This window comes from Myotis myotis, unplaced genomic scaffold, assembly GCF_014108235.1.
Source record: "Myotis myotis isolate mMyoMyo1 unplaced genomic scaffold, mMyoMyo1.p scaffold_m19_p_1, whole genome shotgun sequence".
NCBI classification, from domain to species: domain Eukaryota; kingdom Metazoa; phylum Chordata; class Mammalia; order Chiroptera; family Vespertilionidae; genus Myotis; species Myotis myotis.
The window spans coordinates 33,904,436-33,931,888 of record NW_023416313.1 but is presented as its reverse complement, the minus strand read 5'-3'; the positions used below and the strand labels follow the sequence as shown (position 1 = coordinate 33,931,888).

Genomic DNA, 27,453 nt, shown 5'->3' with positions numbered 1-27,453 from the left:
CACCTATGGATGAGGACAGTGGGTGGGGAGTGAGGGCGGAGGGTGGGGCGGGAACTGGGAGGAGGGGAGTTATGGGGGGGGGGGAAGAGGAACAAATGTAATAATCTGAACAATAAAGATTTAATTAAAAAAAATAAAAAATAAAAACCAATTCAGTAGTTTCTGGATGTAACTTGGTGCTATGAAGACTTCACTGTTTTGTTAAAAGTTAGCCTCATCAGATTTTACATTAAATCCAAGCATTTAAAATCCTGAGGGGCCCTGACCAGTTTGGCTCAGTGGCTAGAGCAGCCGTGGGCAAACTACAGCCCGAGGGCCGGATCCGGCCCGTTTGAAATGAATAAAACTAAAAAAAAAAAAAAGACCGTACCCTTTTATGTAATGATGTTTACTTTGAATTTATATTAGTTCACACAAACACTCCATCCATGCTTTTGTTCCGGCCCTCCGGTCCAGTTTAAGAACCATTGTGGCCCTCGATTCAAAAAGTTTGCCCACCCCTGGGCTAGAGCGTCGGCCTGTGGACTGAAGAGTCCCGGGTTCGATTCCAGTCAAGGGCATGTACCTTGGTTGCGGGCACATCCCCAGTAGGGGGTGTGCAGGAGGCAGCTGATGGATGTTTCTCTCTCACGGATGTTTCTAACTCTCTATCCCTCTCCCTTCCTCTCTGTGGAGAATCAATAAAATATATTTTTTAAAAAATAAAATAAAATTCTGAGGGAAGTAATAAACATTGTTTAGTAGAAGTATTCTTGTGCCACTTTATTAATGGTAGAAATGGTTGTGAACATCTGCTGCTTTTCATAGATAGTGTTACTAATCACAGGTACAGAAATAGTGTAGGAATTGGCATTTGATCAAGTTCTTAATGAAAATTTTATATCCAAAATTTTAGTCTGTTCTCCACAGACAGCAACAACTATCTATAATAATAAAAGCGAAATATGCTAATTAGACTGGACGTCCTTCCAGACAACCTTCCAGATGAAGCCGGGGCTGCGAGGGAAGCCTGGGTCTGGGTGCCTGCTGGCAGCCGGAGGGAAACCCGGGTCCCGGGTGCCAGAGGGAAGCTGGTGCCGGCAGCCGGGGGAAGGTAGGCCTACTCTTGCATGAATTTCATGCATCGGACCTCTAGTTTGAGCAATAAACCAAAATGCTGTTGTCCCAGAGATCCTGACGTCATAGTTTTAGAAAAGCCAAAATAAAATGCTTCAACTTGCCAAAGCTATTTCTTTTAATCTCCTCTAAGAAGTAACTCTATTAACAGCTCTTTAGTTTATTCCACATTGCACATTCTCTCTTTTTAAGAATTCCAAATGCTTTTTTTTCTTTGTATCTTGCACGAGGAAAATAATCAGATCAGTTTTGATGCTTAAGGTGGTGTTGGTTTTCTTTTAAAGTTTGCTTAATGGGAACATTAAAAATCAATGTAATGGATGGATCTTAGGGGCAAGTGCATCAGGCCAATTTCAGAGTTACACACCCTGATGACAGTCCCCAAATGACAAGGTTGGAGTAAAAGAGAAGAGCCCAGTGGTCCCACAGGCTAGTGTTGGGGGTGTAGCACCAAGGAGTTTCTCTGTAGTGATGGAACGCTTCTATATCCTGATTTGTTGCTAGACTCTACCCATGAGGGAAAGCTTCCTAGAACAAGAGACAAGAAAAGAAAAAATAAGAAAAATGTTTAAATGAAGATCTGAATAAGGTCTGTGTCTGAATTAATAATATTGAACAACATAATGTCTAGTTTTGACAATGTGCTTAGGTGATGTAACATATTATTTATTATTGGGGGAAGCTGGGTTAAAGATCCATGGGAACTCTGTTCTACTTATACCATTTCTTATGAGCCTTAAACCATTTCAAAAATTATTTTTTTACTCAATGAAAAGAAGTTATTAGGTATATGAAGAGTTTCTTTCTTTCTTTTCTAAGTGCCAGAATGTAAGTTCTTTGAGTACTTGTATAAGGCAGTGACACTAAATGCTCTAGGAAAAAAAGGAAGGTTTTTAATAACCCATAGGAATTTTCCAATAATATTTCCTAAACAATGTTTCCTTTCAGTGTCCATTTCTTCTCTCCTCCCAAGTCTTCCAGTGTCAGCCACTCTTCTGTGCTCCTTTGTAATACCTGACAGCTCTCTGCTTCTCTCTTTCTTTCCTACTGTCTTCTATTTTTTGTGTATAATATAATCTCATTATTTCTGAAAAATCCAAAACCAGGTCAGTCACTTCCATTTATAGTTATGGTGTATATGCGCTTCTGTGAATTTCTGGAAAGAAGAATCCTAACGAGCAGGGGTATGTGAGACAGAGAAGAGAATTTGTCTGTATTTCTATTTTACTGAATTATTCCTTTGGATGGCAGAGTTATTTACAGCGGCCCCAAGTCCCTAGAGGGATCACTTTTAGAAGTGTTCTTCAGGAGGCGTGTGGGAAGGAACTGGAATAAACAAGAAATAGGATGGTAATATGTTCTGTAACATGGATCTTGGTCAAAATTAGGTCACACTCAAAATTGCTAATTTTCTCATTCCAATAAAAGACCTTTTGGTACGAAGGGGGTCAAAGTAGTTTTCCCGAGAGTTGTTTTGGGATTGATGCTTACCTGAATTTTTAGGCCAATGTGATACCAAATCTCAAGACAATAATCCCCAGTTGATTTTTATTCTATCCTTAAAATTAAAAATAAAAGTTGTGGGTGCAAAAGAAGATTTCTGATTAATATTGAAGAATGATCCTACATTGCTGGATTATATAAATACACTTTGGAGAGTCTTGGAAATGGCTTGCTAAATTTAATTTCCTTTATACTTTTAGCCACTCTGCAAAGACTTTGGAAGTTTTGGGGTCAAGGGAAGGCCAGAATAAAATTGTAATTATAGCTACATGGAGTGTCTGTGTGGAATGGAGAAAATGACTTTAAAATTAAATATGACACAAATAAATAATGACCAAGTGGACCCTGGTATCTGCTGGCATCTAATACAGTTGGATGTTGTAGAGTAGTAGTTGTAGAAGATGAATCATGACATTTACATTTATGAGACATTAATCAACCTTTCTAATACCATTCAGGGCCTGCATGTCTTCTCTGCCTTTCATTGAATTTCAAATAAAGAAAAAAATTGCCCTGGTTCTAGTGAGCCTTATAAAAATGAATGCAAGTGTCTCCGGGTGAAGTTCTTATTGATTTAGGACTTGGATAGCACCGTCATTCTTTGCTCTCTCACCAGACATTTTAGAGGTATCTTAGGTGATTCTGAATATCCCGAGTGGTGCTTTGGGAATCCCAAGCACGTAGGCTACTTGAAGGCACGATTTTGTGTGTTTCGTGCTTTGTCCCTGGAGCTAAAAACAGTGTCTGACACACGTGCTCAATAGCTTTTTGTTGAGTTGAATTGGCAATTTGATGCTGGGAAAAGAACGTTGTCTCTGGAGTCAGACTGACCTTGGCTGGGAGCCTGGCTCTGCCGCTGGGGGTGGCCAGGAGCACGTTACTTCCCTTCCTGGAGCTTCCGTGTGTAAGGTGCTGTCTGACTAACTGAGAGAGCCGGCATGAAGCCCTGCACGTAGAGCCTGGGAAGTACTGATGCTTAGTGAGTGACCGTTCCCGTGGTAACTCACATCCATCCCGTCCTTTTTCTGCTAGAGCTTTCTATTTTTCAAAATGCAGTTGGTTCAAAAGGAAGCATTTTCAGAGAAAACCATCATGATTTCTCTGAGGAGTCTCTAGAAGCAGAGCTCCTGGGCAGAGGAGCGAACTTCTCCCTGTATTTATTAGCTTTACTGACCCTGAATCAACCAGTCACGTCCACACAGGATCTATCCCAGCATAAACATGGAAAGCACCACTTTCTAGACTTCCTCCCGCCTTTATTATTTCCACCAACCTTCACATTCATTATTTCCAGGCAGGCAGGGAAATTTGCGTTCTGTGGTGTTTTTGTTTGTTCTGTTTTACTTTCCACTTGTCAAGTAGATTGATGTATAGATCTCTTCGATATCTAAGATGATCCAAGGAGCTAAAAATGCAGAACTTTCTTCTTCCGTGGCATTTCAAGGTATATATATTACACTCCTCTGACAGGTGACTTCTAAGCATTTTAGTCTTTGAGGTTGATTATGAGATCTCACTATTACACAGTTGTGGTATGCCTTAAACCCTTCATTTATTTTATTAATATTGTAATCAATTATTGATCACTTACTGTGTGTCTGTGCTTTGTAGTGCTGTAAAGGATAAGTAGGTGTAAGAAAGGAAGTTGAGGGTATAGGCTCTATTCTCAGGGAGATGATAAATATAAAGTAAATTAAAAATATATTGTATTATATGTATAAAATATATTTTATATATAAAATGGCTTGCATAAATAAAGATGTTAAATCAGATAGTATTATGATTACTGGGCTTATTGTTAAATTGGAGAGACAAAGCTTGTATACATTCGACAACCGGGAAAAATTATTTGGGAATATTTGCATATGCATGGCAGTGTGGTAAACATATTTATATATTATTTTAAAGTGCAAGAAATATCATAAATAGGCTGCTAACATCATAGGCTATACAGCAAAGAGGAAATTACCAGCAAGGGCCAGAAGAAACTAGTGGGTATAAAGAGCTGGTACCCTCTCAGGCAAGGCTCAGAGATGAAAATCACCATGTCCATGGAGAGTGGAAAATTCCATTCCGATATGGGCCTGCAATACTGTCCAAGGAAACTGATCTGAGGGAATCGGGATGCGGGGGTAGGAACTCTGAGGTAGGGAAAGTTCTCCGTAAGGCATGACAGAATCATAGGTCAAGGAGGTCCTTCTGGGTTAAAGGTGACATGGTTAGGGTGACCCTGACAATAACACAAGAAAGAAGGACAGGATTGAAGCTGGCTGCAGTTGGAAGTAGAGGAAATTAATTGGGGGGAGGGGTTAGCCAAAAGTAGGGACTGTCAGACAGGGAAGTAATGCATTTTGAATTTGATCATTCCTATAGACTGAATGCTTTGTGTCCCGCCAAAATTCGTATGTTGAAACCTAATCCCCAATGTGATGGTGTTGAGAACCCCTCGGGAGGTGGTTAGGGCAGTGATGGCGAACCTATGACATGCGTGTCAGAGGTGACACGCAAACTCATGTTTTTGGTTGATTTTTCTTTGTTAAATGGCATTTAAATATATAAAATAAATATCAAAAATGTAAGTCTTTGTTTTACTATGGTTGCAAATATCAAAAAATTTCTATATGTGACACAGCACCAGAGTTAAGTTAGGGTTTTTCAAAATGCTGACACGCCGAGCTCAAAAGGTTCGCCATCACTGGGTTAGGTCATGAGGGTGGAGCCCTCACGATGGGTTGGTGCCCTCATAAGGGGCTGAAGAGATCAGAGTCCTCCCTTCTACCACGTGAGGGCAGTAAAAACACAGCCTCTGTGATCCAGGAAGTGGGCTCTCCCCAGACACCAATCTACTGGCACCTTGACCTTGGGCTTCTCCAGCCTTCAGAGCTTTGAGAAATAAATTTCTGTTGTTTATAAGCCACCCAGTCTGTGATATTCTGTTATAGCAGCCTGAATGGACTAAGACAATCATAGAATGAAAAACAGAAATTACAGCTGCTTTTAAAAGTTAAAATACTAGCTTGGAGTATCCTTCTAAATTTTGATCAATTTGTTTTTCTCTCTCAACAGGAGCCTCCCATTATTCTTCTCATGGCCAAAAGAAAAGATAGACTTTCTGGTCCACTGTTCTGTACGCCGTTACTACAGGTTATGTTGTTGCATTTTGTATCCTAAGCTTCTCTTTTAGAATCAGGAAATCAACATTTGACTAAGATTTATTAAATGAATTATAAGACTTGACTCTCTTCCTCTTTAAGAGTCCTCTCTGCCAGCTACACTTCTACCTATTGCTTATAATCATATCGAAATCACCTCTTTCATGAAGCCTCACCTGGCTCCTCTCTCTAAATGTGACTTCTCCTTCCTTTCACTCTTCAGCAATATTTAACTTACCTTTATGTAGAATTTATTTATAACTCTTCCTCTTCCACAAAGGGAATAGAAGAAAATATAAAATAAATGAGAAGGTGGAAATGAACAGGAAATAAGTAAGCACTATAAGATGAAGCCAACTGCCACAAACATTTCTTGGGTACTTGCCATGTTCTACACACGCTAGGCTGTCCCTGCTCTCCTGGAATGCAGAACGGGGTTGGGACACACCTATGGCTTATAGACCAGTTCAAACCGAGGAAGCATTCAGAGACCAGCTTCAAGTCAGCACTAGAGATTTGATAGTAATAATTTTGCCCCCACGTATCCATTTTCTTAATCTTATTGCTATTGTTGGTTGACAGAAAATAGGCAACAGTGTATTATCCATCGTGCTAGTACTAAAGGACTTTCTAGCTCCATAGATAGCTTGGTAGGTCTTCCTTGAGCCTCTTCAAGGGTTAAGGGCTTCCATGCTCAAACTCTAAGGCCTTTCATATAATTATGCGGGGAGACAGGCTATCCTTCAGTTTTCCCAGGGAATTTCCATTCCCCTGGTGTGCACTGAATATATACTATCTAGTAAAACGAACCCCTGGCAGTTTTCTATCAAGTTATGGCTGCCTCTGAAGAAGAAGCCTTGTTTATACGTTGTTTTCTCTCCATTGGCTAAATGACAGCAAATAAGATAAGCAAGTGATCTTCATTTTCTAAATGTTGTAAGAACAACTGATGGCACCAACACAATCATTTATGGCTCCAGGGCAAAGTGCAGATGGAATGTTATGACTGTGCCAACATGTAAAAGTATAGATTATTACCATGGCAATGTAAAAGGCTACTGATTTCCCTCAACTCTCTACCTAATTTCTATATTTTAACCAAAATGATCGTAGAGGAAAATCCCTTCTAAGCTATTTTTGAAGCAACCTACTTGCATTAGGATCTTTTTTGAAATTATAAGAATATTGGCTCTAATTTTGATTTATATCTTTATGTATAAAGCAAGAATAAGAAAAACTATAACTGAAATAGAATTTTCATAGTAATTGACCTTTTAAATAGTATTTTATTATAAAAACTATCGCATCAGGTAATAACTAGTAATTAGAATTTTTTCCCCCCCACAGGACTTAGTTCTTCAAAATGCTAAATTTTTGCTGCTCTATTTTTAAAATTCAACTAAATTGCTCATTTAAGATCATGGGTCTCAGGGCTTCTTCACGAATTAGAATTTTACTCCCAGGTAGCTCCAAGAAATGTTAATGTTCCTGAGTCTCTTTTTTTTCATTACATAATAAAGCCAGTTACTGTAATCTAGAAAGAGGATATTAGATGCTCCCAAAATAACCAGGTGTACACATTTGCCATTATTTCTGGGCTTTTTTGGTGGGAGGGGCAAGGTGCATCTGATACAATGTGGGCATTGGGCATGCAGGGTCAGTGTGGATAGGGTCATGCAGAGGTCAGACTGCGATCCAAGGGGCAGGCAGGGTCTAATCTGGGAGTCATTAGATGTTGCTTGGAGCCAACAGGGTGACATTAAAAGCCAAAGGGAAATGAGTCCGGAACCCAAGAGCAACTGCTGGGGGATCGATCCAAATAAATGTGCAAAGACAACTTTCTTGTGTAGGACCAATACTTAGTAGATTCCTGGCCATGTTTCTCAAGGTTTTCTGAGCACAACTCAGTAAGAAATATATTTTAAATCATAGTCTAACACACTCTCACTCACAGCTCTCTCATTGTGTGAGAGTTTTAGAAAGATCCTTGTCCTCACCATAGGTGAGGCACTCTGATGTTTTTGGTTCTCTTAGTTCTATTCTATTTCACTTAAATATATTGGGAGGAGACTTATGAAACTGATTTCATGCATCTGCTAATTGATAGAAGTCCCTATAGCTTAAAATGTACTGTTTTGGAGATTGGGGAGATGGGAGGAAGAAAGTAGGAAAAAAAGACTGGAGGTTGTGGTTTCTGATTTTAAGGAGCTTGAAAACTCCTTAGAAAGTTAGACTGTAACACATGAAACAACAAAGTACCATTTAGAGGAGGGTAAATCAAAATAAGCAAATTAACAGGCAAATCAATATTAATACCAGTTAGTTATAGAAGTGTCGGATTTGAGATGTGAATAGTTAAGGTCAGCGATTGGAGGTTTACTGGAAAAAAAATAAAGTTAAATCCAGCTTTTGAGTGACATAGATTGATGGAGGGTCCAGAAATGGAAATAGCCCAGATGGTGTCACAGCAAGCTCTGACTGTGTGTGGCTCTCCGTTAGAGTGTGTGCTGTAGAAGGATGAAGAAGTAATTTAGGAGAGGGTGGTAGGTGAAAGCCTTCAATGCTTTAGACAGCCTCAAGGGCATTCGGAGAAAACCACCTCCGCCTACAGAAACGACACAGTGCGATTGTGTTTAAGGATTATTCTTGTGACCTTGCTGAGAGAGGATGCATTGCCATCAAACTTACTGGAGACAAAGGAGATTGTAGTGATAACCCAGAGAATGGGAAAAACCTGATCTAATGTCACAGAAGTGAAAACATGAGCAGGGAAGGATCCAGAAGACTTGAGGATGCAATGGCTCCTGTGAATCAGTTCTGTGACGTGTCTTCTTGGTGTAAGAGTCTAATGCTGGGTGTGATTTGAGAAGTGATTAAAGGGACTGGTTGTTCACAGTGTCGCCTGCCGCTCTGCTAAGGCACGGCCTTCCTCCAGCCTGACCTGGATTTACCAGAGTTCATCATTACTGGGTTAAACCAGAAAGGTCAAACTCATTCAAAAGTCTTTCCGCCTGATAGGATGAGACAGTGACCTTTTATCAGCCTCCCTCTGATCTCTGAAAAGCTCTGTGTACATTTAGGAAATCTGCCAGTTCCTTGGAAAATCTAACCTAAATCCTCCAAGGTAATGAAAGAAGAGAGGTTTTTCATGTGGGTGGGAGTGGCTGGGCCTCAGATCCCTGCCTCTTTCTAGAAATTCGTCTTTCCCTTGAGGGTCTCACTAACTGTCCCTGCTCCTGTTTCTGTTGGGGTCGCCCTCGCCTCTCCTGCCTGGGAAGATCTAGGCCGGGGTTCATTCAGGGATCTTGATTGCAGATTTAGCTGCAAAAACCCATCACCATAAGCAGGCTGCATCTCAGAACCTCAACGTGCATACATGGCAGCTGGCATGGGTGAGCGCTCAGCCCTGTCTTGGCACTCATGCCCATGCTGCCCCCACTGTTCACTGATTAAAGTGTTTGTTCATCCCCACCCCCAACCTGTAGGAGGTGATAAGGCCACTTATCGGCAGGGTTAACGTCTTTTTCATCTTCATAGTCCCTTACTACTTAACACACAGTAACTGGCACTGAGGTTTATAAGTAAATTAACAGCACATGAGAATATAAAGCATTGTTGCTATTCCAGGTGTCTCTACAAGGCTGAAGTTAACATTTATATCTTTTATTTAAAAGAATGACTCTAAATCAGTTATTAGAAATTAGTTTATCACATTAGTAGAAATTAGTTATTGGCCTTGAAAATCTCTGAGGCCATCCATGGTGAATATTAAGAGGAAGACCCTAGGAAGATGGCAGGGAGCCTCAGAGACACCCACTGAGAGGAAATTCTACATATAGACAGAGGCAGAACACCGAAATCAGGCTTCACCTACTTAATAACCTCACCTCAAATCATTCTGCCTACATCATTGCACATGTACTTAAATGCTACCTCCTCCCACTCTTGTTTATGGTGCATTTCCTCAAGGTCTCCAAGGAGAGAACAAACAGAACCGATTGTTGCTTTTTCCGACCAGGCGCTGTGGGTTGTCTTCCACCTCAAATCTGCAAGGTTGGCACATCAATGCTCAAGAATTGCTCTAACTGGAAAAACACATAAAACTCCATACACCGAGGGACTGCCTCTGTTTTGCTCACTTTATCTTCAGCCTAGCACATCATAGTCTCAATGAGTATTTTTGTTGAATAAATATTCCCTGTCGTCTCTGAATTCCATCCCTCCCCCTTTTCTTTCAGGGCTGGAACAACCATTATCTCTGACAACTTAAACTCCCACTTTCTTGTATTCATCATATCTGTAAGTACACAATGAAGCATTGGCTTTTTCAGTTAAAATTCTGGCAAGGAGCTACAACCAATGATTAAGTCCTCTAGATGACTTTGGTATTTGTGATCAGCTATGGAGCTAGGGGGCTAGTTGAACCAACCACAGATTGCCAAGTGACATTAGATGGTTCAGTAGTACCAACTCCTTTGTGAAGTTGTAAGTTAATCATTTCTATATGCCAATATAGAAGATGATGCATTTAAGAACTCCAGGTTTCTTTCTCACTCAGTTATTCGCCGTCTTTTTTTTAGGGTCATTGTCGGATAATTGCTCAGATGAACTATGAGGAAGTATCTGTACGTTCCTGTGTAATGAAGACAGGTTCCTCCACCCAGAAAAATGTCCACACTCTTCTTCCGCCAAAAGGAACTCCTGCTGTAACTGGAAGAAGTTTAGAAAGTAAGAATATGTCTGTCTAATAATGTTGTATAAACATTAGAATTTATTTCTGAGTTGTAATCTACTAATTTGAGTCCATACCTGCCACATTATATTTATTTTTGTTAATTACATGAAATACTTTTCAGTATACCATTAAAAGGAGGATGCCCTGACCGGTTTGGCTCAGTGGATAGAGCGTCGGCCTGCGGACCGAAGGGTCCCAGGTTCGATTCTGGTCAAGGGCATGTACCTTGGTTGCGGGCACATCCCCAGTAGGGGGTGTGCAGGAGGCAGCTGATCAATGTTTCTCTCTCATCGATGTTTCTAACTATCCCTCTCCCTTCCTCTCTGTAAAAAACCAATAAGATATATTTTTAAAAAATAAAAATAAAAAGAGGAAAAATTAAAACGAGTATCTCCTTTTTCATTAAATATTCTTCTACAACACCATTTTTAAGAAGTGCCTAGTATTACTCCTAATGAATGGATCATAATGTGAATAAGTTAAATTAGAATCTACAACAACAAAATATCTGTTCTTGTTTAAGCATCCACAGTTTCTCCCAAGACTTCATTCTCAGCTGCTAGGAAAAAAACACTAGGCACCAAGAAACCTCCACTTCAGGTAAGGTAAATGCTTTCAATTTGACTTGTCATTGAAGACCTAAATCTAAGGTTCTTTTCTCTCTAAATATCAGAGATTTTTGTTCTAGGGGTTGCAGAGTAAAGACATAGGACAGTGATGGCGAACCTTTTGAGCTCGGCGTGTCAGCATTTTGAAAAACCCTAACTTAACTTTGGTACCGTGTCACATATAGAAATTTTTTGATATTTGCAACCATAGTAAAACAAAGACTTACATTTTTGATATTTATTTTATATATTTAAATGCCATTTAACAAAGAAAAATCAACCAAAAAATGAGTTCGTGTGTCACCTCTGACACATGTGTCATAGGTTCGCCATCACTGACATAGGAGGATCCCTGTTGATTTGGCACTAACCAAGGGAGCACCCGAAAATCCTGTGTTCATTTCTTTAAGTCTTAAAGATGTCAAACTGATCACTTACCCTTTCAGGAAGTTTTTAGGACAGAAATTCATTCTTTCTCTGTGATATAGACTAGGCTAGCAAACTATACAAGACAAATAGCAAGATTTTGTGGGATCTTCTTTTTTTTGTTTTTGGATCTTCTTTGATTTTCTATCCTATCTAATAATAGACAAACATGGTAATTAACCATACCTCCGCTATGCTTCCTATTGGCTAATCAGGGTGATATGCAAATTAACTGCCAACCAAGATGGCAGCCGGCAGCCAGGCAGCTGAAGCGAACATGAGGCTTGGTTGCCCCAGTGATGGAGGAAGCCAAGGTTCCCCGCCTGCCACGCTGGGCTCTGAGCTGCACTTAAGCAACAATGTTGCAATTATAGAAGCTAAACAAACCCCAGATTCCTGCTTTCAGCCAGCTGGCCTCTGAGCTGGAGCCGCAACAAAGTTTCAATTACAGAAGCTAAATAAATCCCAGAATACAAAATAAAAAAAAGGGAGAGACTGGGAGCTTCAGTTGCAGGCTTGGCCCGCCTGAAAACAGCCCTCAGCCCCTCATCCAGGCTGGCCAGGCACCCCAGTGGGCACCCCCACCCTGAAGGGGTGCGGGCATCCTGAAAACAGCCATCAGCCCCTCATCCAGGATGGCCAGGCACCCAAGCGGGACCCCCACCCTGATCTGGGACACCATTCAGGGCAAACCAGCCGGCCCCCATCTGTGCACCAGGCCTCTATCTTATATAGTAAAAGGGTAATATGCAAACTGACCCTAACAGCAGAAAGACAGGGAATGACTGGTCACTGTGACACACACTGACCACCAGGGGGCAGATGCTCAATGCAGGAGCTGCCCCCTGGTGGTCAGTGAGCTCCCACATGGAGGAGCTCTGCTCAGCCACAAATCAGGCTGATAGCTGCCAGTACAGCGGTGGTGGTGGGAGCCTCTCCTGCCTCCTCAGCAGCGCTAAGGATGTCCAACTGCAGCTTAGGCCTGCTCCCCGCTGGCAAGTGGACATTCCCCGATGGCTGCTGGGCTGCCAGAGGGATGTCTTATTGTCAGCTTAGGTCCAATCCCCTGGGGAGCATGCCGGGGTCCAACCCCAGCGGGTCCAGGGGTCCCCAAAGGTGTAGACGGAGTCGGCGAAGAAGGAATGACACGGAGACAGCGTTCAGTTGATCAGCAGCCTAGCCAGGATCTCTAGCCAGGATCTCCAGCCAAGTTCTGGTCTGGATCTCCAGCGAAGTTCTGCTCTGGATCTCCAGAGAGGTTCTGCTGTTTATTGTTTTGTTACATCCGTATTTATACCAGTTGATTTTAATCCTGTCAATTTCTATTACAAAGGTTAGGGCGTTTCTTATCTCCATTCCAGGGAGTAAAGATTATGTAGCTTAAGCATGATTGTTTGTAGTGATTAACTACCCGCCTGGCACTTAGTTAAGGAGTTTCATCCCCTCCCTGACTTCAGGGAAAAATTCCTACCTGGGGAAACAACCTTTCTAGGAGAGGCATCCCCTCCCTGACTTCAGGGAAAAATTCCTACCTGGGGAAACAACCTTTCTCAGAGAGGTGACCTTGGTTAAAACACACAGCACTAAGGGGAGCAAACATATTAAGAACAGTATGCTATATACACCAGGTCCCTTGAAACATATGCTGTGCAGATGTTTCTATCCTGCAGCGACTGTGTCAAGCAGCAAGGATGGACCGGCTTCCGGCAGGAGCAGGCCTCAGCCAGCAGATGGTCAACCCCCGAGGGGTCCCAGACTGTGAGAGGGCACAGGCTGGGCTGAGGGACCTCCCAGACCCCCCCAGTGCACAAAAATTTGTGCACTGGGCTTCTAGTCTATATATAAAAGCCTAATATGCAAATTGTCCCCTCGCGAGTTTGACCAGGAGACCAGGAATTTGATTGCTTGCTGTGACATGCACTGACCACCAGGGGACGGAGCAGAATTGAGGGAGGCCCGGTCCGGAAGCCAGAATGCCCTGATCGGCCCTGATTGCCAGCCAGGCCTAGGGATCCTACCCATACATGAATTTCGTGCACCAGGTCTCTAGTGCTTAATAATGCTCTTGACTATACTTAATTTATAAGTATACATTCACTGTTATTTGTTAAGTAGCTACTCTTTTCTGGAATTGGGGCACAAGTATGAGTAAGACCCAACCTTATGAAGAAGGGAGCTTTTAATCTCCATTGGCAAAGTAAATTATTTGTAAATGCTTCTGAAGAGTACAAATGATTTGTAAATAACATTTGTGGGTTTTTTAAAAATGTAATTCATGATTATACACATCTATGGTACAAATGGCCTGGCCTGCTTCATGCAGAGTATCATACCTCTTTTGTCTTGAGGCCCCATTTGCAAGTCCTTAGTAATGGATTAGCAAAAAGAAATGCTTGATAACTAGAGACAGACAATTGTATTTGATATCTATGTTGATAATCATCAGGTTGGTGCCATTCCTTAATGTCCCACAAAAAGCACATTCTCTTTCAGAGGAGGATCTAACCATTAGTCCCATCACCCGGCACTGATGGATGTCCTATCGACTGTTCTAATATTGATGGCTCCCTGCTCAAAGAGGGTTTTCTGCCCTCCTACCATCACTAGCTATTGCTTTTTTCTTTCACTGATTCATCAAATACTTCTTGATCACCTATTTCTATGGTGCTGCTACTCTCTGCTTATGATACCACCTCTCTTGGGCCCAAGGCATTCCCCTGCCTTTTTGAAAGTCACAGTCTTGGTAATTATTCCAGTACGTGTCCTGGATACACTAGAGATTTTCCCTGGTTCTTGGACTAATAGGAGAATAAAATAAGGTAACTCAATTTTAATTGAATGTGGTATATCTTATTTGATGGAATTAAGGAAAATCACAAGCTTTAAAAAATTTAAATTACTTTAATAAGCACAATGTAATTTCCTAAATTAATTAACATATCATTTATTAACTATCATTAAACCCTTGTTAATTAAACAGAATGGTAAAGTTAAATAAAAAATGGATGATTTCCTAAAGGAGATGAAATTGTGATTTAAACATCATTCTTAATTGGTTTAAGAGGCACATCCAACATTGTATAATTCAGCCAGGACTTGCAACTACAGGATGATAGAAAACTTCAGACAGGAAGAGCATTATTTCCCAGAGGATGACTGTATTCTATCTTATTCTATTTCAGTGGTTATTAACTTTCTATGGTTAAGAATTCAGTATACATAAATCAGGAATTATTTACTGAGTATTTCTTATATGCCAGACATTTAGGCATAGGAGCTGAGGATTTATGGTGAACACTAGAGTCTCCTTCCAACAGAAGAAATAGAATGTGTACATGTATATTCATACCAGTTTTTACACAAAACTCTCAGAAGGTACATAGACCCCTAAAGTTCATCCATGGCAGCCCCTAGGTGTGTGAATTTAATTTTAGGACTCTTTCCATATTTAAAGTTATCCAAGCAAAGAATGATGTATGTGTTTTAGGACTAGGCATTTTGCTTCCCTAGGCTTCCATTTTTGTGTGTATTAAATAAGGGCAGTAAATCAAAATTTTCTATTTCTAAAAATCTCTGAGTCTATGAGCAGGTATTATAAATATGCTTATCTATTTGTGTCATTCATTTCTCCATTGCTCATATATTTGTGTGTGGATAGAAAAAATAGTACAAAATGGAGTATAACAAAATAGAATGGAATGAAGGAATCCTCGGGAATAGAGAGATCATATCAACTCCTGCACAAGGGCAGGGGCCATCCAGATGTTTCCATGGTGAATGTCAGAGCTGGGACTTAGCTTTGAATTTCCTGACCTCCAGCCCACAGTCCTTCCCACGGTGCCATGGCACGTACAAAGATTTATCGCCTACTAATGCCTACGACGTGGTTGGTTACTCTAGATTAATAATTTTAAAAATTCATGTCGAATCTCAATTGTTTGCTTATTGAATTAAGATATTTATCTTTAACTGGAGATGTTAGTAATGATAATATTTTATAAAATTGGCTCCTTGGTATAAAAGACACTTACGAAATTTAGGGATATTTGGGAAATCCAGAAAGTTTCACTAGTGGCAGTAATCCTGGTGTTAGGGTTGAATTATGCTCCCCCAAAATTCATACATTGAAATCCTAACCCCCAGGAACTCAGAATGTGACCTTATTTGAAATTTGGGTCGTTATAGATGTTATTTAAGATAGTTAAGATAAGATCATTAGAGCAGGTCCTAATCCAAGAATGACTGTTGTCCTTAGAAAAGGGGAAATTTGGACACAGCCACATGCTAGTACGCCCAGGGAGAATGCCAAGTGAAGATGAAGGCTGAGTTCAGGGTAATGCTTCTATAAGCTAAGGCACACCAAGCCACCGGAAGCCAGGAGAGAGGCTTGGAACAGATTCTCTCTCACAGCCCTTAGAAGAAACAATGCTGCTGACAACTGGATTTTAGCTTTTAGCCTCTAGAAACTGTGACTGACCTTAAAATCATTGTAATTAGTACTTGCACACTCAATGTAAGTAGCAGATGTAATTTCTTTAAAATACTTACCAAAAACACATCGAGTTCTCCTAACATGAAAAGCAGAATGTCCTTAACTATACATCACTCTTCCGCCAAAATAGGGCTAGAAACATTGAGTATACAAGTACATTGTTTAATTACCCAGTTTGAGTCCTTTGTTACAATATGCCTAGCAATCCAATATGCCTTCGAAGTCACATGGTCTCTCTGGACTTTGGTTTCCTCATCTATCAAGTAGGGGTGAACCAGATAGGTAAATAGTTTTCAGATGGTGCTGGGAGCTCTTTGGGGGTGTGTGTGGGTATGTGTTTCTATGATACAACCATTCAGCCACACCGGCTAATCAGTGTGGACTACTCCTAACAGAAAGGTGAGGATGTATCTTTTTAAGGTTATAAGTTAACACTGATTTTTAAAATTTAATATATTCTTTCTTATTTTGTGTTTATTTCTCATTTAGCTTATTATTTTCTTATTTCATAGTATCAACAACTAAGACTTTCAGCTGCATTTCATAACATTAAGTTTTTATTTGAAAAGAAAAAGGTCTTGAAACTTAAAAGAAAATATATGAAAACACCCCACCAGACTACATGGTATTTAGGTGATATCATCATCATCTTTTATAATTCCCTGCATGAGGATAAGCTAGGCAAAACTGCTTTTTAGGAACAAATTTGGGTTTTGTGGGACTTGAACCTTATATAATTTAGGGATCACTTTTTAAGAAAAAGAATTTGTAGCCATTTCATCTGGAAACACCATATTTCAAGATGTGTCACCCTGGCTGGGTAGCTTAGTTAGTTAGAACATCATCTCAATACACCAAGGTTCCAATCCTGGGCTAGGGTACATACTAGAAGCCAACCAATGAATGCATAAATAAGTAGAAAAACAAACTTATGTTTCTCTCTCGGTCTCTCTCCTCCCCTCTCTCTCAAGTCAATCAATAAAAAAATCTTTAAAATGTGTCAGATATGCCATGATGTGTTGAGATACATAGATATGCAAGTTTGCTCTGAGAAACATGCACTGTGTGTTTCTGTAAATTTTTACTTACATTCATAGAAATTGCGAAAATTTTTGTTTTGTAAGAATTCCACAAAAAGTACATGTGAGCCCTAACAAGTTTGTCTCAGTGGATAGTGCCGGGGTCCAACCCCAGCAGGTCCAGGGGTCCCCAAAGGTGTAGACGGAGTCGGCGAAGAAGGAAGGACACGGAGACAGCGTTCAGTTGATCAGCAGCCTAGCCAGGATCTCCAGCCAGGATCTCCAGCCAAGTTCTGGTCTGGATCTCCAGAGAGGTTCTGCTGTTTATTGTTTTGTTACATCCGTATTTATACCAGTTGATTTTAATCCTGTCAATTTCTATTACAAAGGTTAGGGCGTTTCTTATCTCCATTCCAGGGAGTAAAGATTATGTAGCTTAAGCATGATTGTTTGTAGTGATTAACTACCCGCCTGGCACTTAGTTAAGGAGTTTTATCCCCTCCCTGACTTCAGGGAAAAATTCCTACCTGGGGAAACAACCTTTCTAGGAGAGGCATCCCCTCCCTGACTTCAGGGAAAAATTCCTACCTGGGGAAACAACCTTTCTCGGAGAGGTGACCTTGGTTAAAACACACAGCGCTAAGGGGAGCAAACATATTAAGAACAGTATGCTATATACGCCAGGTCCCTTGAAACATATGCTGTGCAGATGTTTCTATCCTGCAGCGACTGTGTCAAGCAGCAAGGATGGACCGGCTTCCGGCAAATTCCCCCTTTTTTATTTTTTAAATGATAGCGCATGCAAATCAGTGGCCACCTCTCAGATTGGGCCATTTAAGTCTCGGAAGAAGACTGGCAAGCAATGATAGTGAGCATAGCTATAAACATAGTGGATGGAGCGCAGAAGGAGCCCCATTCCTGTAGAAGGTTGCCAGCCTCTTCAGTCAAGGGATTTCAGCTGTCCTCAAGTTGTTGGTTTGGTTGTCTTTGTTGGTCTGGCTAGCGGGCGGCATCACTGGCGACAGGCTTCCCGAAGCGTCAGCAAGTTGAAGGGCTGCATCAAAGGGTCCATCAGGGCCGTGGTTGATGGTGGTGTCGATGTCCGAGGAAGAGTAAGCTGTGCCCTCTGGATCCAGCTGATATGGAAAATGGAGGGTAGTAGAAAAAGAAGAGAAAGCAAAAGAACTACAAGGCATGGAAGTGTTTAGAAAAAAGAGGGAGAAGAAAGGGAAGAATGCAGCATCCTGACACAGCCCTTTCCTTCAGCTGCCCCTTTCCCTGTGGTCCAAGGTAGAAATGGGAAACAAGTCCTGTTGCAGTGAGAGGGCAGCTGCTGTCAGCCAGTCTCTGTCTTTACCTGGGTCCCGATCTGAGCTGGGCATGGGAAGCAGGAAGCAGCCATGGGGACAGGAGACCTTCCTCAGAAGGGGCGAGTGTTCAAGCCCCTGCACCATTGGGGAGGGGGGTCTGTGCCCCACCTTTGTTGCACCCCAAGTTTTCTCCTACTGGCCCCCAACTGTGCCTATCTTAGGTTGCCCCACCCTGTGGAGTCTTACCCGTCGTTGACTACCAGCCATCTCTGGGCCAAGTAGGGTGATGTGAGGTTCAGTTTTGTCTCCTTGATAGCCTATGTCCCTCTGGCCTCCATGCCCAGCAACTGCCTTGGGATCCCCTTGCCTGCTGGCGGGGCTCTGGCATTGATCATAGGGAACTCAGGTTTCTTCTCTAGAGAGGGTCCAGCTTACGCCATTGGGCCAGAGACAGATCCATGGTACCAGCCACCATGCGGCTTCAACCTCAGCATGAACAGAGAGCTCAGGCAACAGCTATGGGCAATTGGATTGTAAGAAGAGGGTCCCTCTTGACACAAGGGTAAGAGGGGCCAATACAGGACAAAGGAGAGTCCTGGAACAGGGCTTTCTCAGCCCAGGATGTCAGGCTCTTGGCACAAGACAACTCCATGTATGGGGCATATACCAAACACCCCTAGTCACGGCATAAAAGGGAGGTGCCCTTCCTGGAACAGTAGGGTAGGGAGATTCTAGAAAAGGCTGTGTTCAGGAAAGAAGGAGAAAGGCCAAAGAACCAGCAAACAAGTAGTTAGATTTTAGAAAAAGGAAAAAGGAAAGGAGATGTGGGGCAAAGCTGGGACATGTGGAAAGACAAAACGGAGGCACATGTGATCCTCCCAATGGACAGATTGTTCCAGCTCAGGGCTGCACATCTGCTGCAGACGGGCACTGGTCAGGTGTGCTATGATGAGGCAGAGATGGCGGGCGGTGAGACATAAGGTCGGACTAGACGGTCTGGAATCCACACAGGTGAGTCTGCGTCCTGTGGAAATATACAAGCATATCCTCTCCCCTGGGTTAAAAGTACATCAGGTCCCTTCCAGGCTCCTGTAAGCAAGTCTCTCCATTTGACGAGGGCTTTAGGTTTAGTTAGATCAGGGTTCCAATGCCTGTACATCGGGGAATTTCCCTCAGAATCTACATTTAGTATATTAATTACAAATTGAGCATGTTGTAGAACATGATGAGGAGAGGAATATTTAAACTCATTTTCTTGTAATTTTTTAATTTGTGTTTTTAAAGTTTGGTGAGCCCTTTCTACTATTGCTTGGCCTTGAGGATTGTAGGGTATTCCTGTAGTATGTGCGATGCCGAATGTAGAGCATAAGTTTTTAAAAGCTCTAGAGGTATAGGCAGGCCCATTGTCAGTTTTAAGTGCCCTTGGTATTCCTAGGTAGGAAAAGCATTGGAATAGATGTTGACTTACATCTTTAAAGGCTTCTCCTGTACGTGCAGAAGCAAGGATAACATGAGAAAAGGTATCAATACAAACATGCACATAGCAAAGTTTGCCAAAAGATGGGACATGAGTAATATCCATCTGCCATAAGTCACAGGGTCTAAGTCCTCTTGGATTAACTCCAGTAGCAGGGCTAGGAAAATGAGTAGGACAATGGCCGCAGTCACGCACAATACTTCGAGCAGCTTCTCTAGATATGCGATAATATAGACGGAGAGCAGAAGCATTTTGATGGTGAATGGCATGAGACCGCCGGGCTTCTTCTAGAGCTGTACAAACTACTGGGCGAGTTAGTAAATCCGCCTGATAATTTCCTTCGCTTAAGGGTCCTGGTAGGCAGGAATGAGCTCTAATATGTCCAATATAGAAAGCCTTTTCTCGTTTGTGAATGCAAGTTTGTAGCTGAGTTAACAAAGAGAAAATGGCTGTTCTTCCTTGTGGGAGAGAGGCGGTCTCAATATGAGGAAATAATTTAACTATATATTGAGAGTCAGTGTACAAGTTAAAGGGAACCTGTTGCAATTGTTCAAAAGCATAAATGACTGCCAAAAGCTCTGTTCTCTGAGCTGACGTCTCTAGAGTTTGTTGAACATGGGTTATTGAGTCAATGATTGTTACTGCCCTACCATTAGAGGAACCATCTGTGAATACTAAGGAGGCAGGAGGTGATAATGGTTCTTTTGAACATTTAATAGGAAATATAAACGGATGTAGGGAGAGAAATTGCAATATAGGTGATCTTGGCAAATGATGTAAAATTTGTCCTGGGAAGTTACCTATAGCTATTTGCCACTCTTCTTCAAATTGTAATAGTGTGTCTAATTGTTCTCTTTTATAAGGTATTATTATCTCAGTAACTTCTTTTCCAAAGAGTTCGATACTGCGTCGTCTACCTTTGATAATGAGAGTGGCCACTAGGGAGGGATAGGGTGGTACAATCTTCCTAGGAGTGACAGGTAAATGTATCCATTCTAATGGTCCTTCCTGCCACAAGCATCCTGTAGGAGTATATTTAGTGGCTAGAATAATTAAGGCCCAAGATTTGGAATAATCTAGATACTGTAGTTGCTGTTTATTGATGGCCTGTTCTATTTTTGCTATAGCCTTTTCTCCTTCTACAGTTAATTGTCGGGGAGACTTAGGGTTAGAATCTCCCTTTAAAATGTCAAATAGAGGTTTTAAGTCAAGAGTGGTTATTTTTAGATATGGCCTGACCCAGTTGATATCACCTAATAGTTTCTGATAATCATTCAATGTGTTTAAATGATCTTTTCTTAATTGTAGAGGCTGATGGGTGATAGTAGAGGTATGTAATATTCTGCCTAAGTATGAAAAAGAAGGTTCAGTCTGAATCTTTTCTGGGGCTATTTTTAGACCATGTTCTTCTAAAGCAAGGATGGTCTGAGTAAGAATTTCCTGTAAAGTAGCCCGATCTTTATGAGCTAGTAAAATATCATCCATATAATGAATAAGATATAGATCTGAAAATTTCTTTCTAATAACTTGCAATGCCTGATCTACAAACTTTTGACATAATGTAGGACTATTTTTCATCCCTTGTGGGAGAACCTTCCATTGGTATCTCTGATAAGGCTGTTTAAAGTTTTCTGATGGTATGCTGAATGCGAATCTTTGACAATCAGCTGGGTGAAGAGGTATAGTGAAAAAACAATCCTGTAAGTCAATAACAACAACACAATACTCCTGTGGAATTGCCACAGGGGAGGGCAATCCAGGTTGTAAGGAGCCCATATCTTCCATGGTGGCATTTATGGCTCTTAGATCTTGCAAAAGTCTCCACTTGCCTGATTTCTTTCTTATTACAAATATGGGTGTGTTCCAGGGACTATTTGATGGCTCTATATGTCCCTCTGCTAATTGCTGATCAATTAATTGTCGGGCTGCTGATATTTTCTCAGATGTTAAGGGCCATTGCTCAACCCATACTGGTTGTGACGATTTCCAGACTATGGGATCAGCAGTCCTAAGGGCAATGGCCCCAATTACAGATCCTGTCGAGGAGTGTGAGGTATTACTTTCCTTTCCTAATCCCTTTCCTGGATTAAGTCTCGTGTCTAGCATCTGTGATGTTACTCTATCACTGGGGCTATATAATACAACTCCCATTTGAGACAAGATATCTCTTCCCCATAATGTAAAGGGGATAGTCGTAATTACATAGGGACAGAACGTTCCTGAATGTTGATCTTCATCAGCCCAAGTTAGAATCTGAGAACTCTTTTTTACATTAGATGCCTTGCCTAGTCCTACTAGGGAAGTGGAGGTGGTGTGCGTGGGCCATGAAGAGGGCCAATCCTTCCCTGCTATGCAGGAAACATCTGCTCCTGTATCCAATAGACCTTCAATTGGTTTTCCCTGAATTTGTAAAATTTTTGTAGGTCTAGTAGCATGGATTTCTTGTATCCAAAATGCTGCATCACTAGATCCAAAGCCTCCGGCCCCTCTAGCTTCCTGGGTAACAGCTGTCCCTATTTTATGTATTGGTAACAGGATTAATTGGGCAATTCTCTGGTTGGGCTGAATCTGTATAGTTGTGGTGGGTGGGGAAAGTAAAATCTGTATTTCTCCTGTGTAGTCTGCATCAACAACTCCTGGGATGACTAAGATCCCCTGTAACGAGGTGGAGCTCCGTCCTAATATTAAACCTACAGTTCCCTCAGGCAGTGGCCCAGACACTCCTGTAGGAATGGCTGCTACTGGCGAGTCTGGGGTTAGTACTGCATGGGTGGTTGAGTGGAGGTCCAATCCTGCACTGCCTGGGGTTGCCCTGAAGAGGTCACTGACTGATCGAAATTTGCAAAGGGGTTGAAGGTTGATGCCCCTATTATTGCAGGGGCCTGGGGCTGGCCCCTTCTCAAGTTTCCCGATTGAGGTGATGGGATATAACCTCCTTGGGAGCTATTTGTAGAGTTTAAAGGCCGACCATTTTTATGGTATTTTGATCTACATTCCTTTGCCCAATGGAATCCTTTCTGACATCGGGGACAAACGGTTTTTGGAGGATTAATATTATTCCCTAATGTATTTCCAGGCTGTCGAGGAGCTTGCCATCTGGCCTGAGTATTATTATTTTTATTTGGGCATTCTCTGCTAAAGTGCCCAGATAAGCCACAAGAGTAGCAGTTCATATTTCTTTTATTACCTGTATTATTGCTGGCTTGTCCTATACCCTGTACATATTGAGGGTATGTCTCCCCTTTGAGAGCTGCAGCTATAGCTACACCCTGTATAAATGCTGGACTTACATCAGCACACTGTTTTATAAAATCATTTATAGTTCCTGTTCTGCGAATCGGCCTTAATAAAGCCTGACAGGTATTATTAGCATTTTCAAAAGCCAGTTGTTTGATTAGGATATCGGCTGCCTCTTTGTTATTGATTACTCTCTTGACTGCCTGTATGAGGCGAGAAAGGAAATCCTGATATGGTTCCTCGACCTTCTGTTTAACCTCTGTAAGGGTGGTTGTTTCTCCTGCTGTATAAGGTAGGGATTTCCAGGCACTTACTGCACAACTGGTTACTTTGGTAAGTGCCTCTGTGGGCATATTCATTTGCTCCTCAGCCGTGTTAAAATCACCTTCTCCTAATATCATGTCTAGGGTTATTCCTTTTCTGGTTTTTTCGCTAGTGGCTACAGCTTTCTTAGCAAGATCTTCATATTCAGTTTTCCATAATAAGTAATCGCCTCCTGAGAGACAGGATTTACAAACCTGTGACCAATCATAAGGAGTCATCCATTTACTGGCTAGGGTTTCTACCAAGGTTTGTGTGTAAGGAGCTAGAGGTCCATATTCAGAGCAGGCCAATTTTAATTCTTTAAGTACTTTGTAAGGTATAGGCTCCAAGGTGGGGTTTCTATTCCCACCAGACTCATTCTCATATGTAACTGGGAAGCAGAGTGAGAATTCAAGATCTCCATTAGCTTCAGCTTCTCTTATGGCCCTTTGAAATTTAGACATGGAGCTCATAGGAGCCACAGGACCTGGTTTAGGCTTCCTTTCTAATTTGGGGAGCCTGTTTTGAATGGGAGGGCCATTCTCCTCTCTACTGACTGGAAAGGACCAATGGTCATGTTTATGATATTTATTCTCCTCCCGATCACTAGGCATAGCTAAATTGCTTTTAGATTGAGCTGGAGACAATGATGATGTATCCTCTCTGGGTGGAGCCGAGGGACTATTTAAATTTTGAGAAAGTTCAACCGTTTTTGCCTCTGGTGCCAAGGTTTCACAAATTGAATTCCAGAGAGAAAAGGTAACTGCCGGGACCTTCTCAGATCCATGGTAGCTGTAATAGTTCTTTAATTGCTCGCCTACTTTAGTCCAAGTTTCTAAATTAACAGTTCCATCCTCAGGAAGCCATTCACATACGTCTTCTATAAAACTTTCTGTCTGACTGGGAGTAACCTTAACTCCTCTGCTAGCAAGCATATGCGTTAAAAGATTAATACAGAGTCTTTTTTCTTTAGACTCAGTATGACCCATCTTGTCAATCTAAGTTCTGTACTAACTACCCGCTTACCCTACTTATCCTCTATAGGGGGGGTCTGAAGCACCCTACGGTGCAGTCCTATCCGTCCCAAATACGGGGGGACTTACCTAAGGGAACGCTGTTCGGGCGCCAGATGCCGGGGTCCAACCCCAGCAGGTCCAGGGGTCCCCAAAGGTGTAGACGGAGTCGGCGAAGAAGGAAGGACACGGAGACAGCGTTCAGTTGATCAGCAGCCTAGCCAGGATCTCCAGCCAGGATCTCCAGCCAAGTTCTGGTCTGGATCTCCAGAGAGGTTCTGCTGTTTATTGTTTTGTTACATCCGTATTTATACCAGTTGATTTTAATCCTGTCAATTTCTATTACAAAGGTTAGGGCGTTTCTTATCTCCATTCCAGGGAGTAAAGATTATGTAGCTTAAGCATGATTGTTTGTAGTGATTAACTACCCGCCTGGCACTTAGTTAAGGAGTTTTATCCCCTCCCTGACTTCAGGGAAAAATTCCTACCTGGGGAAACAACCTTTCTAGGAGAGGCATCCCCTCCCTGACTTCAGGGAAAAATTCCTACCTGGGGAAACAACCTTTCTCGGAGAGGTGACCTTGGTTAAAACACACAGCGCTAAGGGGAGCAAACATATTAAGAACAGTATGCTATATACGCCAGGTCCCTTGAAACATATGCTGTGCAGATGTTTCTATCCTGCAGCGACTGTGTCAAGCAGCAAGGATGGACCGGCTTCCGGCAGGATAGAGCACTGGCCAGTGGACTTAAGGGTCCTGGGTTCAATTCTGGTCAAGGCCACATACCTCAGTTGCAGGCTCAACCCCTGGCCCTTGTTGGGTCGTGTGCAGGAGGCTACCCATCAATGTATCTCTCTCACATCAATGTTTCTCTCTCTCTATCTCTCCCCCTCCCTTTCACTCTCTCTAGAAATCAATGAAAAACTATCTTCAGGTGCAGATTAACAACAACAAAAAAGTACATGTGACATGTTTATAGGTGCCATATGGAGCTTATTTTTGATAAAATGGAAATTTCATTTTGATTAGGACTCAATGAGGTCAAATCTTCAACTTACAATTTTATGTGCCTGTTAAATGGAAGAAGTCTCCATAGAACAGCTTCTGGCTCTCTCTCTCTCCATGTTCATAACATAATATAGCCAGTATCCCTCATCATCACCTTATGAGCCAGATGAGTCACAGAGTGGGCACTTGAACTACTCATGGGAGGCAACTGGCAACCTAATTAAACAGAGAAGTGACTGATAACTACATCAGTATATCCCGCTAAATCCAAGCCAAATGTGTCTCCAACTCAACTTCCCCTTACCTGGTCCTGGTCCTGGTCCTGCAAAGTACTTCTGGCCACTCCAGTGCCACCAAACAAGATGGAAAATATAAATGGAGAGAAAGTAGTAGTGGAAAGAAAATGCTATCTTAAACAATTGCAACTAAAATATATAACTTTTGCAAAATTTACAAAAATATAAGTACATGTGAATATGTTGCTGGAGCCTCTCCTAGAACTTGGAAGGGGCCTGTGCAAGAGGAGGCCTAGACCTTAAGATTCATTATTTCCCGGTACGTCTGCCTCTGCAGATTCTTACGTACTCTGTGGTATAATTCAAATGCATATAGGGAAAAGATTTTTAGAACAATTATAATTTTTGTAGGCATAATTTAAAAAACATGAATATTGCTATAAATTATTGGAGAATATAGTTAGCAATGATATAAAGTGTCCTGAATATTTTAAGTTTGATATTTTCATGGTGATGGGGTGAGTCAAGGCAGAAATTTGGGATTCTGAGGAATGAGTTCTTGAGTAGCTAAATTAGTTTAACCAGCATTTTTAAGTTGATAAAAACAATATATCTTATTTGTGCATCATAATGTATAATAATGTTTACATGTGACTTACACTTTATTCTATTTAATTAAATAAAATTACTTATGCACTAAGATCATTTCCTGCCATAAAAAATGTTAAATATGTCAGTTGTATCCCCTTATCTTCTAATTAAATCTAACAAGTATGTCAGTTGTGTATCATTGTACCCAAAGTTATGCTAGATTGTCTAATTAAGGAAATACATCTTTTTAAAATTTATTTAAGATGTTAATGTAACTCATTGTCTGAAAAAATCTGTAAGGGGTAGCATTCAATCCAACAAATGCAAATTTAAGTTTCAAGGTATAACAGGCAGGAATTTTATACATATATATATATATATATATATATATATGTAATTTTCTTTATTTCTGAGGAGTTTACAGCTTTGATGCCACGATTTGAGAGTAAAAACCATATGTAAATAAGTACTCTGTTGTCTTAGTGAAAGGAGTTTTTAGGGGTAAAATAGGCAGGTTTAGGGAGTTTTAGGAATTAGGGGGCCCATGGGGGAGGGAGGCATAGTTGGTTGGGGACTGGGAGCTGCCAAAAGGCGCCACAGGGTAAGGGGAGAGGAACACACCCGTTCACAGAAGATAAGGGGAACGCACAGGGAGTAATGAAACAAAAGGGAAAAAAGAGGAAAACAGCTTTTCACAGGGGATAGAGAATTCTACCACTGAAGGGGGAGGAAACAGGGGGGCACCCACGTGGGCTTCGAGCTTTGGAGCTGCTCTAGGGACCAATCAGAAGGGAGTATCAGGACACAAAGAACTGCAGCCTTTATAAACCTTAGGAAAAAGGAGTTTAGTGGGCTACCCCCTTTGGGGCCCCCTCCCTATGTGGGAGTCTGTACTATTTTCCAATAAATTTTCAGCTTATCATATGCCATCTTTTGTCTGAGGCTTCATTCTTCGAATCCACCTGGACAAGAACCCAGGAAAGAAATCAGCTTCGCATCCTGCTCAGAGAAAAACCACGCGTTTCAGTTTGGTTCCACTAGGTATGTGGTAGAGAGGTAGCCATTTAGGGAAGGACAGTTACATGACCTAGAGTGGTCAGATAGAGAGCGAACTGAATTTCAATGAATGGAAAAAAGAGAGCTTCCCGGGAGAGTGAATGCTTTCTCATTCTCAAGCAGGGCAAATAGATTTTTAAAGTATTTTGAAATTTGCCATACAGATTGT

General features: G+C 41.6%; 1 protein-coding gene across 1 annotated transcript in view; it reads left to right on the top strand.

Moving 5' to 3' along the window:
- LOC118664796 (cyclic nucleotide-binding domain-containing protein 2-like) overlaps positions 1-27,453 on the top strand; it is a 63,203-nt gene that overhangs the window by 27,670 nt on the left and 8,080 nt on the right. The window contains exons 4-7 of the mRNA XM_036325308.1: positions 5,686-5,763; positions 10,010-10,070; positions 10,352-10,499; positions 11,030-11,106. Of these exons, the coding sequence (XP_036181201.1) occupies positions 5,686-5,763; positions 10,010-10,070; positions 10,352-10,499; positions 11,030-11,106 (364 nt within the window). The remainder of the gene's footprint in view (positions 1-5,685; positions 5,764-10,009; positions 10,071-10,351; positions 10,500-11,029; positions 11,107-27,453) is intronic.